We start from the raw sequence: 18,869 nt of genomic DNA on the forward strand, positions 1-18,869 counted from the left end.
AGGACCTTTATAACCTTTACCCATCAAGTTCTGTCGGCGATTGCGCGATCTTTGTCCAAAATACATGTTAGTGTAACCTCATTTTAAAATTTTTGCTTGGTGCAGCATGCAAGTTTAATCCCTTTACTTTCTCTTGCATTAGTGACCATGCTCACGGGCGTCGCTTTTATTGGTCGGATCTAAGAACAATGTGGCATTCGGCAGTGCTAAACTGAATTGCATTAGGTAACCTGTTGGTGTGTAAATTGACTAACCCTTGGCTCAACAAAGTACAGCATTTTTGACCATTGTTTCTGACTGCATTTGTTTTTCTGAGAGGGCAGAGGTGTAGACTGGTGGATGTGGAGTCGGATGACTATGCCTTTGGGCTATGCCTTTTACATTCTAAACTCTAGGGACACGCCCCTCTTTACAGACGCAAGGCATAGTTTCTTCTCATGCACCTTGTGGCATTTTATTCCCTGGTTATATGGCTCATTTGTCCGTCAAACAAGGTCCTTCAAGACGTGGCATGCCACTGCAGTATTTTTTTTTTTATTATAACCTAGAGGTTTCTGAGCGCGGACCCGGGATTCTAAACATGGGCCCTCCGAAGGTGGAAGTCCCAGGGGCATAAAATGAGAGGTGGGGTTTGTTGTGGGTCTGGACATGGGCGCCCAAACAGCAAGGAGGTGACAGGGGCGGGTGACAACAGGTAGTCCCTGTCCCTGACACCTCACATCAAAGACCCCCCCACGCCCCTTACCATCCGGACAGAAGTAGAGGCAAGGGGGCTTTGATGCATCAAAGGGGGGCTGCCATTCCCTCAGGCCAGTTTTGGCCTATCTCTATGGAGAGCTAGGCGGCCCCAGTCATCTGTTCCCCGCTCCTGCATTGACTGGAGCTGCGAGGCATTAATTGTCTCTAAATCGGAAGCAGGAATAACGGCTGACATCAGAGCAGCGAATGCGAAATAAGTGCAACCGCGATCGCCGGGTCGATCGGTGTTTGCTTCAGTGGAGTGGCGGAAAAAAGGAACGGACTGACGCGGCTTGTGGCAAGCCACTTGCATTATTTTACCAGCAACCAACAAGGGGCTGACTTTGGCCCAGCCTTCCAGTCCGCAGCACATTGCCCAGCACTCTCAGCGGAGAAATCACGGAGGGAGAAGAACCGAAGGCTTACATTCAAACCGAGTGCACGGGTGAGTGGAGTAGCAGAAGGGGCAGACAACGGCTCAACACCCTCATCATCCCCATGGTTCGTGTCATTTCATGGAAGGACAAGGGCACACAGGGTATCTACAGCGTCTGCCGGTGACGAGGACTAACCGAGCGGAGCTACTTGACCCATATCCCCGCTGCTTAGCACAGATCAACTGGCAAGGATCAAACACAGCTACTGAAACATGAGCACAGTCCGTCATCGGCATGATGGCGCAGCGTGTTTCTCTGCGCACACGTTTGGAAGCAGGACGACACGGAGCAGATCAGGAGCATTGGGCGCAGATGTGTGCACAGCTCCTACAGGGGTCTAAGTATTGTGGCCTGGGGCGCGTTTTACTGAACCAGAGCGGAGGAAGTAGGCTGCCCAAAGCTTGAGGGGGACAGAAGAAAGGACCACAAAGGGCTGATCCTGGCCCAGCCCCACCGGCCTCATCGCAGTGTCCGGAGCAACAAACCAAAGGAGCATGAAGGTAGACACCGCCTCCAACACTCTTAATCCGCCTGCATCACAGGCGCAGCAATCTGCACGGAACAATTGCAGAGGGGAAACGGGTTTTAAAAGACCCATGCCATATTGACTGTGCTCTTTCCCTCTACACGGGGACAGTTGGAATCAGGACGACACGGAGCATAGCGGGGAGATCCCCATTGGACACCCCCACCTCCTTTGGTCTGTAACATCACACAATGAAATAAATACCAAGACAACTTTTTAAAGTTTGGAAAACACAGGGACACAGGTATATTAGGAGCAAGACAACTTGGGACGGTCGCAGCCACATTACAAAACAGTCAGATACAGGTGAACCCTGTCACCTCTTTAGCCACTGGCCAAACTGACAAAAACCGCTGGTTACTTCCAGCTACACTGGTACACCAGTGGGACACTCGGGCACTGACCAGGAGATTGTTGGCCTATCGCCCTAAGGAAGGGAGTCAGTGCCCGTCGAGGGATCGGCTCGAGCCTGGCCAATCCCGAGCCGCTGCAGCGTGAAGTCCCTCATCGGCTAGGACCGCCCCGATACGCCGCCTGTAACAAAAAACAATAGAATTAACACAAATCAACTAATACAATATTTTATTTATCTTCAATACCTTTTCTATGTGCACACTAAATTCACACTGATGCGACCGCATCATCCTGTTTCTACTCTCATAACCGATCTGTACAAATTAACCGAATACCTAATTGCGTGCCAACTTTCCACATGTGAGCCCCATGATTCCATTTTGGCGTGGGTCGGTGGGTTATCCTTGCACGGCGGGAGCTGCTGGCCAAAGAATGATGGTCAGAAGCTTCCGCCCTTATAAGTGTCCCCGGGGGACCCGGCCGGAAGCCAGGTCCCCGGGGACGCCTCTTCCGCCTCGCTGAAGGGGGAGGGGGGGGAGAGGAGAGGCATGACCAGCAACCGGAAGGGGGCGGCCAGAGGGGACATCCCGCTATGTAGGCTGTCCCTCTAGCGTCCCCCCCCCCCCTGCGGGGGCCGTTCAGCCTCTTAGCGGGGAGATCCCCATTGGACACCCCCACCTCCTTTGGTCTGTAACATCACACAATGAAATAAATACCAAGACAACTTTTTAAAGTTTGGAAAACACAGGGTCACAGGTTTATTAGGAGCAAGACAACTTGGGACAGTCCCAGCCACATTACAAAACAGTCAGATACAGGTGAACCCGGTCACCTCTTTAGCCACTGGCCAAACTGACAAGAACCGCTGGTTACTTCCAGCTACACTGGTACACCAGTGGGACACTCGGGCACTGACCAGGAGATTGTTGGCCTATCGCCCTAAGGAAGGGAGTCGGTGCCCGTCAAGGGATTGGCTCGAGCCCGGCCAATCCCGAGCCGCTGCAGCGTGAAGTCACTCATCGGCTAGGACCGCCCTGATACTCCGCCACGCTTTGATGGTGGCTCCCGCTGCCATCAATGCCCCCAAACCATAGGCCCTTACTTCTCTCCTAGCATCCCATACTCACCATTAGTTCACCTGCAGCCAGACCTCTTTAGCTCTCCCCAATATAGCCGTCAGGAAAGCATTGTTGCCCTTGTCAGATAAGTGTACCCTATCTGCATCAAAATGAGAAGGCAAGGAGCTTAGACAGCAATGCCCTATGAACCCCAGGCCCTCTGCCTTTGTGAATTTTGCCACACTTCTGTTGAGGCGCTTCCTGGACTTTTCTATGCCAGGCAGAGAGATGGCGTCTCTCCACACCTGCCTTTGCACCATCTCTGACCAGAGTATTTCTGTGCCTGGTAACTATGTGCAAAGTCACCTGAATTTGGGCGAGCAGGCGACCGCGGCCCAATTTAGCCAGATCGTTGCCCCCCAAATGAAACACTAACCACCTTGGTGCACGCCTCCACTGTAAACGCCAGTGAATGACCGGCAGCAAGGAATGCCACCTCATCCCAGGAGTGCCCAACCATACACATTCGCTACTCTTGAATCCCAAGTTTTGTCCTATCGTCCATTGCCTAGCCCTTTTTTCCGCCCGTGTCACAAATGAATGGCCGATCAGCCACACCGCATCATCTATGGGGAAAAGAAAACATTCCATCAGTTTCTGCTCGCCTGTAACCACCCAGACCCCATTCCCTGCCCCGACCCCTCAGTGCCCTTGCTATCTAGTCTTCTTCGAGGCATGCACTGTGTTGGGGGCGGACATAAAGTCGATAACGGCCAGACTCCCACCTCCCCACTTTCATGATCGCCCAAGGGGACATGCTTTGTTGAAACGCTGTGGTGGCTGCACCTATCCTAAAACTATGCATGGACCAGCCTTCCTCCTGGATGCCCACAGCCTTCAATGCCATTGCCAACACTTTGCGAAATTGGAATACAGAAAGGGGGGGGGGGGTGTCAGCGTGAATCAGCAGGGGGCCGGCACTCGTGGCCCGTAACTGTACAAAGAGCTTAAAAAGGAGTACCGGGCAACATTCCGAAAGGGGTGCCGCGTGTAATACTATGGTATAACCTTTTCCTTTTTGGTCCGTTTTGCTTTTCTTCAATAATATACTGACCCCTTCTCCTGTTTCCTTGTGAAACAGAGATACATCACCCAAAGCAATGGCCCTCCCGGATGTCTCTTTTAGACGCAGCAACTAGCTCACTAATCCTAAATGCCCCAAAAAAGGCCCATGCGAATGCCAACCTGAATAGCACCCCTTCGTATTTGCTGAAGCATATGCTAGGTAACGTGGCCAACAACTTCCCCAATAGTTCGAAGTTAATTGGTTTTCGCACATCCTTAGACCTTGGCTCCGAACGGGCCCAGCCTTTCAATGCAGAAAGCACCAAAAACCCTTTTGTGGGATCGCCCTTCCCTTCCAATTTGAAGTGGAATGCAACTGCTGCTAAATGTGATGCTGCCCAACTCTGACATGCCCTCCATGTGTTCCCAGACCACAAAGGCGCGCACCTGTTCCTCCGCAGTCAGTTTCTCACCTTGCAGATGAGAGATCACATTCTTAAACTTACCATAACCTTGTTGGTATCTACATCTTACTCCGGGCGTGAGTGAGCGCTCACTGAACTCGGCGAGTGCCCTGTCCACACCACCAGCTGCCACCATTCCTTTTTGAACTGCGCTCCCTCCAGTCTGCCCTCTGGGTGTAACTTTCGGAACTTGGACCACTGAAAGCGAGAAAGAGCGTCGGCAACAATATTGGCAGTTCCCGGCACATGTCGGGCCCTAAATTCAATGTTGTGATACAGACATACTTCCACTAGTTTCCTGAGCAAGCTCAACATTGCAGGGCATGATGCGGACTGTAAGTTAATGGCTTGCACTACCGCATTGTTGTTGGACCAAAAACGAACCCTCTTATTGGCCAAAACTGCAGGCAATAACAGTGCAACCACAATGGGGAACATTTCCAATACCATTATGTTCTTTGTTCTCCCTTTTTTGTGCCACTGCTGTGGCCACTTCTGAGCACACCATTCTGGCCCCAGGATTACGCCGAAACCTTCACTTCCCGCAGCGTCTGAAAACTGTAGTTCGGTGTTGGTTTCCCAAGGAGTTCGCCAGATTTGTACCCCGTTAAAGCTGTCTAAGAATCTGAACCACATCCTTAAGTCTTCTTTGAGGCCAGTGCTTAATCTAATGTGGTGTTGCTTCTGAACCACACCTGCCGTCGCCCTGGCCAGCCTACGAGCAAAAACCCTGCCCGCCGGGATTATCTTGGCCGCAAAATTCAGTTTCCCAAGAAGTTGCTGCATTTTCTCAAGGGTGGTCCTGTCTTTTAGCAAATTATTCGATATTTCTTCCTTCAAACCTTTCACTTTATCCTCGGGCAACCTACAAGTGCCCCTGGCCGTGTCTATCTCAATGCCAAGAAATGTCAGAACCCTGCAAGGGCCCTCTGTTTTTTCAGGGGCTAAGGGAACACCCAACTCTCCCATCAATTGTTGAAACACAGACATTGCTATTGCACAGTCCTCTGACCCTTCCTTGCCAGAGAATAGAAAGTCATCTAGGTAGTGAACCATCGCCCCCCGCTGCTCCCTTCTGCGTGCCGCCCATTCAAGGAACGTGCTGAATGTTTCGAAAAAGGAACAGGACACTGAGCACCCCATAGGCATACATTTGTCTACATAGAAACCCTCATTCCACTGGAAACCCAGCAAATGGAAGCTGGCTGGATTCACAGGTAATAAGCGGAATGCAGACTCAATATCCACTTTAGCCATCAAAGCCCCCCTTCCCATATTGGCCACCACCGACATAGCCTGATCAAAAGATGCGTAGTGAACAGAGCATACTTCAGGGCTCAACCAGTCGTTCACTGACTCGCCTTTCGGGTAAGAAAGGTGGTGGATGAGCCTGTACTTGCCCTTCTCCTTTTTGGGAATCGTGCCCAGAGGTGATACAATGAAGTTGGGGAGGGGGGTGGTATCAAATGGTCTTGCAATCCTGCCTAGTTCTTTTTTCAATTTCTTATCAACCTCCTCAGGCAGATCCCTCGCCGAAGGTAAGTCCCTAGCAAAACGGCAGGTGAGGGGACCCTCGTAAGGAATAACAAATCCTTCTGTGAAACCCTGAAATAGCAAATCCCTCTCCCGCTCTCTGGGATAATGGCTTAGATGATCCACTAACACCTGCAAATTCACTGGAGAGGGACCCTTCCTAGATAAATCCAAATTCTGTGTAGCCATGCCTGTTGCTGGGGGGTGGGGGGGTGAGTATGTGAACCTTACTGTCCTTTTCTCTGGCCCCTACCCCCAGAGCCACCCTCCCGCTTGAAACATCTGACCAAGGGATGGTTCCCCCTGCATTTCCAGCACTCGTGGCTGAACTTACACTTGGGACCCCAGTTACAGCAGCCCTTATTAAAAAAAACCGCCATGCCCTATTCGCTCCCTTCTTCTCCTCTTGTGGTCCATTCGAGGTACCAGATCCTGTGGTTCCCGACTCTTGGTCCCCCCCCCCCCCCCCCCCCCCCCCCGTCCCTGGGGGGTGTTGTGAAAGGGTTGCCCCTTACCACCATTGTTTTGCTTACCGTACCCGTTCTTCTTCCCGCTTTTGTAAATATCATTCCAGACCATACTCTTCCTAGGCTTACCCCCCATAAAAGTGACCCAACCGTCCATCATTTTCTGGTCCCATGACATTGTGGTGCAGTGTTCCATCATGTGCCTAAACTGTCTGTCATAATCAATCCATCCTGTAGAACCGTACAGCCTAGCTTCTTCTACAATTGATTCCCTGTACTTGATCAAACCTGGCCCCTGCTCGGGGTTCTTTTCCATCACCAAAACTGACATTATATCTAATGCCTTCTCCCAGTTGGCTATGTTCTCTTCCGGATGATACTTACGATGCCTCTTATTGTTCTCTTCAGTGCTTAGCGTGACATTGGGACCAGCGTCTTCTATTGCCAAAAGGCTGAATATGTCAATATTCTACCTGGCCCATATTTGCTCTCTAATGTCCTGGGGTATATGCCAGGCTAAGGAAGACCTGCCTGATAACAGGGGGGCAACCGTCACCGGCTGTTCCGCTCCTAAAGGTGATGCGAGTGAAGAGATGGGGGTGCTGACGGTGGGGACCGTGCCCGTCAAAGGGGCAGGGGGGGACGGGTATACTGGGCAAGTTGATATCAGTGGTGCTCGCACCAGTCCCCTCCCACACACTCCTAGCTACCGGTAGGGTAGCCACTGTAGCCGCAGGAGCCCCATTGCCCCTGACCAACAATAATAATTCTTCCAAAATCAACCCAAACCTTTCATTACCTACTGCACCCCCGACTGGCGGCGACACACCTGTTTTTTCAACTGAAACCTGTAACATGGGGGGTGCAATGGAACACAATTGAGTTTCGCTCATACTCTCGACACCTGCAGTTGTTACAGATGGCAAGGCTGTAGCGCCTGGCCCAACCTGCGCCAGCTCGCTGACTATTTGTACCGTGGGCGCCACCTGCAACATTTCAGCCGCTTTCTTACCCTTTTGCTGGCGTTTTCTCTTGGCAGGTAAAGGTTTTAGTGCGGTTGCGCTTGGTGGGGGAGTATCTACCACGAGGGGTGGGCAGATCTGGGCGTCCACCACAAATTGTTTGGGTGGCTCTGGTTGTTTTTTGGCTAACACTTTCTTAGCCCAACCCTTCCCCTCACTGCGCATCCTCTCTTGAAATAGCGCCCAGATGGCCCCTTCGTCATCTTCCTCACTTGACCCCGGGGTGTTGGGCACTTCCTCAATCGAATGGAATAGATCTTGTGAGTCCTCCACCGACGACATCCTACTGGGATGGAAAATTCACGTTACTACCTGACCTTACTGCATCCCACGTTGCGGGTGCTGACTAATGCACCTGCCAAGACCACTGTTCACACATTGCAGACTACTGACCTATACCTTACCCCACTTCTTCTTTTTCTTTGTGGTGAATATTACTAAATTCCTCTTTGCCGCTGCTCCTTTGCCCGACCTGCATTAAAATTGAACCACACCATTAAGCAAAACATTAATTGTACATCAAAAAGGCGCATGAGGGTCATAAAGGCATGTACTGGCCCCAAAAATGCACATAAATTGCAAAATTCCTCCACACAACATTGGGAGACAATATCAATAATGGGAGTAAACCAAGGTCCCCCCTTTACTAAACAGGCGCTTACCCACCCCCGTTACAACGCCACATGATTCCACCTCAGACACCTGGCTAATATCCAACTGTAGCATCACTATTTAGTGCTACGCTCTCGGGTAACCGGGCGCTGATTTTTTTTATCCCCCATGGCGTGTGGTGCCCTTTTGCTCCCGCAGGAAGGTGACTCACCATGCCTTGTTACCAAGTGAGTTGGGGGGAGGGGTTTGGGGGTGGGGCATTGTGAGGGCGGGGGGGTCGGGTCGTCCCCGGCTAATATTTGCCCGGGCCTCACGTGCTACGAGCTTGATTAAAGGCCCTCGACCCTCCGCGTTGTTTGGAAAAATTGTGAAAACAATTTATAACACGAGAGCATGTCGGCCCCCACCTGATTTACAACAATACACAAGTTATGGACACGGGCACGGCGGCCACAAATCAACATCCGCATGCATCAGGGAAAAATAAACGGCCCGGCGGCCAAGGACAAGCCTCGCACTGGTTTAGAACTCAGGTCTCCAGCATGCCAGTACCAAGCACTTACTGCTTGAGCCACTGGGGGCTGCGCTAAGCGCACTCGCGCCACAAAAGCACACTGCGGCCCAAACAGACGTAGGATTAGAACTCTGGTCTCCCTTAGCTTCAGACCAAGCACATACCCCTACAGCCAAACGTCGCTGTAGAGCGAGGCCGCATCGAGAACGCCTAAGCGACTCCACTCGATGGGGAAAACGCCCGTTCATCTACCCCTCCCACACACGGCACTCGCGGCCGCATACACGACATAATAATGAGGTGTATGCTCGGGTGGTTGAAACGCGCGTTCGTCGCTGCTGAGCGCTCTTCGCGCCCCAACGACCGTCCATTTCGTCACCCTCGACTCACTTTGGGATGCAATTTAATCAACAAGAACCCCGGTGCGGCGGCCTGGCATCCCTCTATCCAGGATGATTTCGCCGCCACACGCGAAATACAATTACGGGGCCGTAACAAATTCCATCCGATTAATTTAACGTCGGCCCCAACTTAATTAAAAAGACACAACCGAAAGAAGCAGGAACTGCTGAGATCCGAACTCAGGATCTCCTGTTTACTAGACAGGCGCTTTAACCATCTAAGCCACAGCGCCACATTAAATACACATAGGCCCGCGGGCCCGACATCTTTAGCACAACGCAAAATTATATAAACCTGGGCACGGCGGCCCCACTTTAATAGCAACGCACAGTTTATAACAAGAGCACGGCGGCCCACACCTGATTAAAAACAAACAATGCACATGTTATGGGCACGGCGGCCACAACCCAACATCCGCGTGCATAATGGAAAATAAACAAACAGCTCGGCGGCCCAGGATGTATACATGTCCCCCGGTACGATTGCTTTGAGGCCCTCTCAAGCTGACGCGGCGGCCAGCGAGTGGGCCCCTTGCCCCCTCCCCTATATACTTACCAATCGACCTCTCCTGAATAACTTATCCTTGCACAGCGGGAGCTGCTGGCCAAAGACTGATGGTCAGCAGCTTCCACCCTTAGAAGTGTCCCCGGGAGACCCAGCTGGAAGCCAGGTCCCTGGGGAAGCCTCTTCCGCCTCGCTGAAGGGGGGGAGGAAGAGGAGAGGCATGACCAGCAACCGGAAGGGGACGGCCAGAGGGGACAGCCCGCTATGTAGACTGTCCCTCTAGCGCCCCCTGCGGGGGCCGGTCAGCCTTTGAACACAAGCGTTCAGTGCAGGTTGGTGCACAAACTTTAATGGGCAAAAAGCACCAAATAACATTGCGGGCATCACGCATTCATATTGCAAAATATTACTTGCGCCAACCGCCTCCCCCTTCCCCCTTTCTTTATCACCAAAGACTGCTGAAAGCAGGTTAACCCTGCAAGAAATCAATACCCGGGGGACAACCAGGCATTACAGGAGGGGTAATTTTCGCAGCACACCAGATAAAATGCACGGCAGAAAGTGGGAAAAGCTGCCATTAGCGTACAGTGTCAAGTCTGCACAGGACAAAGACCAGACCACACAGCACCCGTGTACAAACACCCCTGTGGGCAAGGAGATTTAAAGGCACCTTTTGGGGAGACAAAAGGCGTAACACTCCAGAGCAAAGTCCCCAGCACAGCCAATTCTGCGTAGAAGGCTCGGAGCAGGAACAGGGATGGCCGACGCTCTCACCTTAAAGGAAAAGTTGCTTTTGGAGTAGGCCAAGGAAGCAGAAGCTGTGCATGGCATGGATTTGGTGAAGTAAAAGATGGTGGAGTTAGCAGCGGCCAGTGTGGAATCAGAAGCAAACAAAGCGACAGATGTCTGCAGCATGCCAGCCACAGCAGATGTACACCCCGGCAACTGAAGAAAAGCAAAATCGGGTACTGTGCAAAATTACTTGGGGCCAATGTTGGAACAATTTTTTAAATGGCACAAAGGGGGTGCTGGGAAATAGAAAAGGCAAAGGGAGGACTAGCTCCAGCAGCAAGTGATAGCTCTGACACAGGGTCTGAATCTGAGAGTGGTTGACAAAGGCTCCTCAAAGCATGGGTCGGGCCTAGTAAGTCCCCAGGGCTTAAAATGACCATATATGGGAGGCGCACGTGAGGGAAAAATGGGAATGGGAGTGTGAAGAAGACTATTGCATGGCATATCGAGCACAAAATTAAAGAAATGTGGCAAAAAACGTTTTATTGAAATATTCTCCCTGTTGGAATATGAAGAAATGGGCCTTGACATTGTGAAGACGGACAAAGAGGAGGACCAAGAGAGCAAGGACGCCACGATTGGAAAAGCATATACAGAATTGTGAAGGAGCACTTCAAATTCTTGCTACAATAATTTTAGAGACATTCCCTGAGGAAGACCCAGCGCTGATTGCCTACCATAACAGGGTCTTGGAAATCCACAATACATTTGAGGGGGAATTTTGGCTGAATTATGACTGGGAATTCAGGAAAGAGATGCAAAGATACCCTGACTTGGGGTGGGAGGAAGAAGATCCCAAACTGTTTTCTGTCGTGAAAGGGAACTCTGCTCACAATACACAATAATAAAGCGCATGAGTCACAGAATAATAGAAGGGGGAATTGCAGTCCGCAACTTGGGCAGATAGAGGCAGTTCACCGCCATAAAACAAAGCACCCCTTTAGGAGGCTTGCAGGGGAGGGGGCAGAGAACCGGGCAACAAAGTCAGGGGCTAACAAGCACCCGCAACTTGGGTGCGCCAAGGGGGAACACCACCCCATATTGCTGGAATTATGAAAAAGGCTCTTGCGGTTTGGGAGAAAAATGTAGGTTCAGACATCAATGTAGCACATGTGGTAAATGCACCAAGACCCCTGCTGCCAGGCCAAGCCCCAAAGTCACTGAGGGGGGGGGGGGGGGGAAACACTCACTAAATTTAAAATGGGGGCGGGTGGCTTTCACCATTGAATTGTAAGACTACCCTGACATAACCATCAAAACTTTTTAGGGCAAGGCTTTAAAGGGGGATTTCGAATCCCATTTCATGGACATGGGTCCCAGCACATCCCCAATAATTTGAAATCGGTCTCTTCCCTACATACAATAATCAAGGAAAAAATAAAAAGAATAGGCTTGGGCAGGATGGCGGGACCTTTTGACACTCCTCCCTTCCCCAAATTGTAATGCTCTCCCCTTGGGCTAGTGCCCAAGAATGAGAAGGGGAGTTTAGAATGATCCATCACTTGTCCTACCCTTCAGGGAGTTCTTTTAATGATGGCATCCCTGCCACAGACGCAGCATTTTCTTACACCAGCTTTCAGGATGCTGTTAACTTGGTGAGAATATCAGAGCAGCATACATTTATGGCGAAAGCGCACATCCAGTCGGCATTTAGGCTGTTGCCGGTCCATGAGAGCGCATACCAGTGGCTTTGCTTACTTTGCATACTTGGAAAATAAATTCTATTTTGACAAATGACCCCCCCATGGGTTGTGCCATTGCTTGTGCATACTTTGAGCAATTAAGACCATTTCTGCAATGGACCCTGCAAAAGGCCATGCCAGGGGTGAGAGTAGTTCACTATTTGGATGACTTTTTCTTTACAGGATCAGAAGGGTCTCCACTGTGTAGCTTCGCTATTAAACTTAGTGAAATCATGGCTGTACTGGGGGTCCCACTTGCAGTAGAGAAAACAGTAGGGCCCACCCAGACCCTCTCATTCTTAGGAATTAAGATTGACTCCACTAAGGGGGAATGCCGCATACCCAAAGATGAAGTAGATGACCCACTAAGGGCTATGCAAAAAAAGACAGGTAAAAACAAAGCAACCCTTAAAGAAATGGTCACTAGCGGGGGAAGTTCAATTTTGCAACTAGAATTATCCCTCAAGGCTGGGTATTCCACAGGAGCCTTGAAATAAGAATGAGCGGTGCAACCAAGCAGCATCACCACATAAGGCTGGGCAAAGAGGTTCAAAAAGACTTGGCTGTATGGGAAACCTTCCTTAACAACTTAATGGAAAAGTAATCTGGCGCAAACCAGTAAATGACTCCCAAAAGGGCCCTGTTCACTGACTCTGCAGGGGGCAAAGGTTATGGTATATGTTTTGGCAATAAATGGTGCGCAGGCCATTGCCTCCCCAGCTGGCATGAACTAGGATGGACCAAAACATTACCTTGCTGGAAATATTTCCAATATGGATGGCACTTTACATATGGGGGGGACACGCTGATTAATACTGAACAGGTCATGTGGTCAGACAACATGACAGTGGTGCATGTGCTAAACAAAGGTGCTACATCTTGCACATTGGTATTCAAGGCATTAAGAGAAATTACAAAACCTAGCCTAAAATACAATATTATCATTGCATGGCACATTGCCAGTAAGGAAAATGAAGCCGCTGACCTACTGTCCCAATTTCAGTTCCTTAACTTTCAGGGCGCTAAATCCTCAAGAAGAGGGAAAGATGACAGCCATACCAGAAGAAGTTTGGGCCATCTTGGGATAAAACAAAGTTGACCACAACATCCCCATAAGGGCCTACCCGCCCCCCCCCCCCCCGAGGATGACCCCGGCTCCCAAGGATCGTGGGGGGGCCTGGCAAAAAAGGCCCTGGTCCAGAAAACTGCCAAAAATGTACAGTAAATGCCTCAAAGAATATGGCGACATAACCAAAATCACCAACATCAAAAATCCAAGAAAGCCAAGTCCATGATTTCATGGAGTGGGCATTCAAACAGAACAAAAAGAAGGCATGGGCATCCTCCCATTTGGCAGCAGTGGCTTATTACACCAAGCTGGCGGGGGGACCGATCACACACAGCGCATTGACCAGATCTGCTTTGAAAGGTTGGTCCAAATTGGAAGGGGTGAAGAGGATACTAGGCGCCCCCTAAACTAAAAACCCTAATGGACACCTTGCATAAAGTATGTATCAATTCATACGAAACAGCTCTATTTAGGGCAGCCGTTACACTCAATTACTTTGGGGCTTTTAGAATTAGTGAAATTGCATCCAAAAATACAGGTTCTGAGGAGGGGCTGGATGTATCTGACGTCAACCTGGATAAAGAGGCCATGGCAATAAAACTTAACAGATCCAAGACTGATCAGATGGGCAAATGAAGAATTATCAATCTCTGTTGCATAGAAGAAGCACAGTATTGCCCCATGTGTAACACCAGAGCTTTCCTTGGTAAACGTCCAAGCTTGGGTGGCCAACTCTTGACACATATTAATGGTTCTGTGCTTGGCAGATTCCAGTTAAGGTTGGTGCTTAAAAAGGCCTTGGTGGCAGTGGGATGGCACCCAGCAGAATTTGGGTCTCACTCCTTCAGTATAGGTGCAGCAACATCTGCATGGATGGGGAGGCCTACAGGAGACCGCAATAAAAGGGATTGGTGGATGGATATCTGGGGTATACAAAAAAATATATTAGGCAAGACCTAATCTAACAGTTGCACCCACTTCTCCCCTTTTTTCACATAGGGGTCCCCCCATTAAAAGCTGCATAGATCGTGGGCCACTCATTCATCACTAGGGCCAGCAGATGGCTCGAGGAAACCCAGGAAGGCATGCATTTTCAGAACACAATTACTTATTGGTGGGGCAAACCCGGTATGCGCTGGGAGGACCTGCATGACAAGCTTGCCGGTGTTCTGGGAGTCGGCGCTCTCTCATGAAACTTGAATTATGTTTCATGAAAGCTGAAGCGCAGTACTCAACCACTGAAGGGAAAATGTATTAACTCCTCACAAGGGGCCAAATCCCAAATGGATCATCGAGCAAAAGGAATGCTGACATTTGCCTCCAATGATGGAAAAGGCATACAACTGTGGGGAATGGCAAAATGACTCTCCAGGATGCATGGGTAGGGAAATCCCAAAAATGAGTTCATATCTACATTAGATAAAGACTGTATATTGCTGAAACTTTGGAAGACGGGAATGCCATTGGTGAAGCAATGGAAACATCTTGTATATGAAGAATGAATGCCAATTAAAAAGCAAAGAAAATAAACCGGACACAGCTCACATGCTGGGTCCACAGAATGTCGCAAGCTTTTTGTATGATGGACGGCAGGGATCCGCCTCGAGTCGGCCCTATGTGGGAGTAGGGTCCCTGCTCACCTGATTTCCACTCACCCCCCCCCCCAGCTCACCCCCCCAGCTCCCCCCCCCCCTCTGTTCCCCAAAATATTGTTTTAAGGTTGCTTTTCTTTTGCACCATAGCTAATGTACAATAAAACTTGTGGCCAAAGTTTTTCCACCCTACCTCTCGTTTGGCCTCATTATGGTGCTGTCACCTGTCGCACCCTACTTGGACACACACAGAGACACACAGACGCACACAGACACACCCACCCACACCCCCTGTGTTGCTCCCAGTAGTCTTACTTACAAGACGAGCGCGTTGCCACTGAGCCATTCTACCCGTGCCCGTAAGCAGGACATAGCTGCTGGTGGGATAAAACTACACCAGGGTTGTTTTCCCAAACCCCACTGCTAATGTGGGTCAGATGATTATGTGGTGGATTGCTCCAGAGAGGACACCGGTGGACTTCTGGTTAGGATGAAATTTGTTGTTGTTCAGTAAGGAGGTAGGGATACTTTTGGTCTGAGAGCTTCATGGTGAACTGTTTTCAGAAAGTACTGGACGATGACTTGTCTGACATGTACACATACGTGCACACATGTTCTTTGCAGATCCAAATAGAAGTAAATGAAAGACTTGGTAACAAAACATTTCTTGCTTTGTTTTTTTTATTTAATTTTTTTTATAGCTAGCTGTGAATAAAACAGTATACTGTGCATTCTCTAAAAGTGGACGTTGTTTGGCATTTACATTTTCTTTTCAAATTACCTTTTACGGTTCTTGAAAAACTGATAATTTTATTTCAATCTCGTTGCAGGGTGCACATACAAGAGGTGACAATCTGATACTATTGCCAAGATATTGCAGTTACAAGAACAAAAATGGCAAGAATTACCACAAAGCTTCTGCTAGCGAAAGGAGTTCCAAAATCAACAAGACTGCATGATATAAAGAAATTGAAGTATGTAAGGGCCACTACGTTATTGTGTCTAGTTGGTATAACTTAACATAAGTTTTTATTTGTAATAGATTTTATGAAGAGCGGCGTTATCGCAATAGAAATGTGCCAGGGCTTGTACTGAATATATGCTTCCACAAGGCCTCCTTCCCACAAAAAAAGTTTATGGGTGGTTACCATTACTTACTACCACCAAACAGGTAGTCAGGAAGTGCCCAGGGCAGTGAAGGGTACATGCAAATCGACGAAGCGCCCCTTCTTACTTTTAGGGTGGGGGAAGTCTATTCTCTCCCACCCCCTCATCCCCTGCCCCTTCTGCCAGCGAAGTTAGGAGGGTAGGCTATCCTATTTAGTTTTGAGCCTATGGCAAAACTCTGATGCCTGACCCTGTTCCAATACATGGAGAGAACAGAGAACTTGGCCACTTGGGTAAGCTCCCCTACCCCGGGGGCAATTTGTTTGTCTTGGGAAGCAAGACAGCATAGCGCGACACAGGTATGAATCCTGATCCCATGCTCAGAAACCACTCGCTGGTATTAAGCGCGCTATAAATCAACAAGAAAATAAAAGGTAGAAGGAAGTGGCATCAAGTTATACATATGTTTGACAAGTAAGAGGACCAAGCGAACTGTCATTACTTGCCCCTGCACATATTATCAGTTGGCCAATACCCCAGGGTACTGCCATGGAGAACGGTGTATTGATTTGTAGAGCACACCACAAACTGAATTGTTTCTAGGTGCTACAACTTCCACGCATGATTGAGCAAGTGGGGGAGGGAAGTTGGGATGGACGTGGTTAAAATGTGTGATTTTTGAGTTCAGATCTGAAGAGGGTGCAGAACATTTTAGTCACCCAAGTTTAAATGAATAGTTCCAGAGTCTTGGGCTGAGGACTATGCAGTACTTCCGTTTTTCTCGTTTTTGTGGCGCTGCAAAGAAGGATGGAGTCATTGGATCTTGGTGGTCAAGCAGGGTGGTAGCGCAAGATTTTAGATTGCCGGTATTTGGCGGCAGATTCATGGAGGCATTTGTAAATTAAAGAATTTTGAGTTGGGTCCTGGAGGGAACTGGGTGTGTTGGGAAGTTAGATTGATGTTTGTAAGCCTGTAATCTGTGCCACATTCTCGAGTGCCCCATACCAGAGAGGACCCCTGCAGAGATTGGGTGACTGTGGGGGTGTGGATAAGAAAGGGTGTGAAAAGCGTTCTCATACCAGGGAGTCTCCTATTGAAGATGGGATCATTTCAGAAAAATGCAGAGAATGGTTCCGGAAAGCGGTGTGACTTATCACGCCCCACCTTATGACCATGCATTCTTGATGGAATCCCCACCAGCACTTGCGTTGCATGGATTGCAGAAGCTGCTGCTTAGGAACCGTGGGCAACCTGTGCAGAGCCTGGAGAGACCTGCAGGATTCAACTTGACATAGGGCTGTGGGCAGGCACAAGATGAAGCCAATACCAGTAGAAATAGGAACTGTCAGACTGAAGGATCAACAAAAGGCCAGGATGCACTTGTAAGGATTTAAAGAGCAGGTTTGATGCCAAGTTAAGTCTGTTTTAAAATCCAAGTTTTGATACCCTTGGTTGGACTAAGTAATATTATGCTTAGATGGTTAGAGTTAACAGTTTTATTTGTGTCAAAATACAGGATGGAATACACCAAGGGAAAAATGATGTGGCCTCTAGTCTGCTTTTAACAAAAAGATGAAGGTTCAAAGACAACCAATACAAGAGAGCAATGTTCGTAAGGCACAGAGCTAGACCCCTGTTGTGACCGAGGACAACGGTACAAAGTTCTACTATGTAACAGTTCCTGGTTGGGGTGAACCACCTTGCCAATAAAGTACCAGTCACTCACAGATCTCTATGGTCATAATTTCTGAGCCCCCCTCTTTTGGTTACAAATCTCTGCCAAACGTTTGAGCTTCTGGGTCGTGGTAGCTTGGCCATGGCTCATGTTGCCAACCCCCCGTAACCCGGACTGTGATCGCAGAAATGCTGGGGAATGTGGACTTCCAGATGACTGTGGATTTATTCCCCACTGATCCCAAGGTCATGGTTGGACGGTTTTCATTCTAGCCGCCCACAGAGGACCATATGCAGAATTCTGAGCTACCCACTGGCTCTGGATTCTCCCGAGACCACCACAGTTGGGATTCTCCAGTGCACCCCTCTCTCTCCCCCCCCCCCACCCCCCTCCTGATTTGGGCCCTCTGACTGAGCCAAGAGGGAACCTGAAGGATCTGAACTAGGCAATCTCAGTGGGTGATTCTGATTCTGTGTTTTTAAAGACTCATTGAAAGGCTGCTCATTGAAACGGGTCTACCTGAATTCGACCTGTTTTTTTATTCTTTTGTTTAATGGGATACCACCATAGACCACCTCTACTGTACACCACATCCCGCACCCCTATAAACGTGCTATTGTCTCCGTCTTTAGTCCCTTCGCTGCAATACTGCTTAGGCTCCAATGATTCCGCTACCTGCCTCATCACCCCTCTGTTTGGCCATCTTGGAATGGCCAATGCTGGTTGTTGTCTTTGGCCTCTTTCCACCACTCTGACTTTCTCCTTTACTCTTAACTGCTCCACAAGCGTCCCTATCCCTGCTGACACCTTTTGTGTCCATGTATTGGCCTCCTCCAACTCCTTCCTTTCTTTCCTAAGACTACACACAGTCTTTTCTTTGAACTGTCACTTAATCTCAGCCCCCTTTTATACTTCTGTCCTGTTGGTAATTAGGGCCCTTTGGCTGAAGTGAAGACTGCTTTGAACAGTTACTAAATTTGCCTTAATGTTACATGAGGGCAGTGTCGTACCCCACACATCCCAAGTGTAGCTACTGATGTCTGCATTGATTGTTGGTCCCTCGAGCCATGGTGGCCGGCCGTCTCAACCTGCTGCCTCCCTAGCATGTGCGTGTCTCCTCCTCCCGGGCTTTTGCGGTTGTATATTTAAGATTGCCCCTTCATATCTGCAGTGAATCCCAGGAAAACTCCTGGATCACAATCTGTACTTGCACTCCTGCCACAAAGTCTGGAGCTATGATTGCATAGGATTTTGCC

The 18,869-nt window shown here is 49.3% G+C and overlaps 1 protein-coding gene across 9 annotated transcripts in view; it reads left to right on the top strand.

Annotated features, from left to right (window-relative positions):
- The window catches only part of LRWD1 (leucine rich repeats and WD repeat domain containing 1), a 730,516-nt gene that overhangs the window by 159,495 nt on the left and 552,152 nt on the right, over positions 1-18,869 (top strand). For 8 of the 9 annotated variants that reach the window (XM_069614964.1, XM_069614960.1, XM_069614967.1 and 5 more), the window contains one exon: positions 15,662-15,805. In XM_069614964.1, coding sequence (XP_069471065.1) covers positions 15,726-15,805 — 80 coding nt within the window. In that variant the 5' untranslated portion in view covers positions 15,662-15,725. Of the gene's footprint in view, positions 1-15,661; positions 15,810-18,869 lie in introns of those variants that run through there. The other variant, XM_069614968.1, reaches the window with a different exon arrangement.

This window comes from Ambystoma mexicanum, chromosome 9 (assembly GCF_040938575.1).
Source record: "Ambystoma mexicanum isolate Mex_15411 chromosome 9, UKY_AmexF1_1, whole genome shotgun sequence".
NCBI lineage: Eukaryota > Metazoa > Chordata > Amphibia > Caudata > Ambystomatidae > Ambystoma > Ambystoma mexicanum.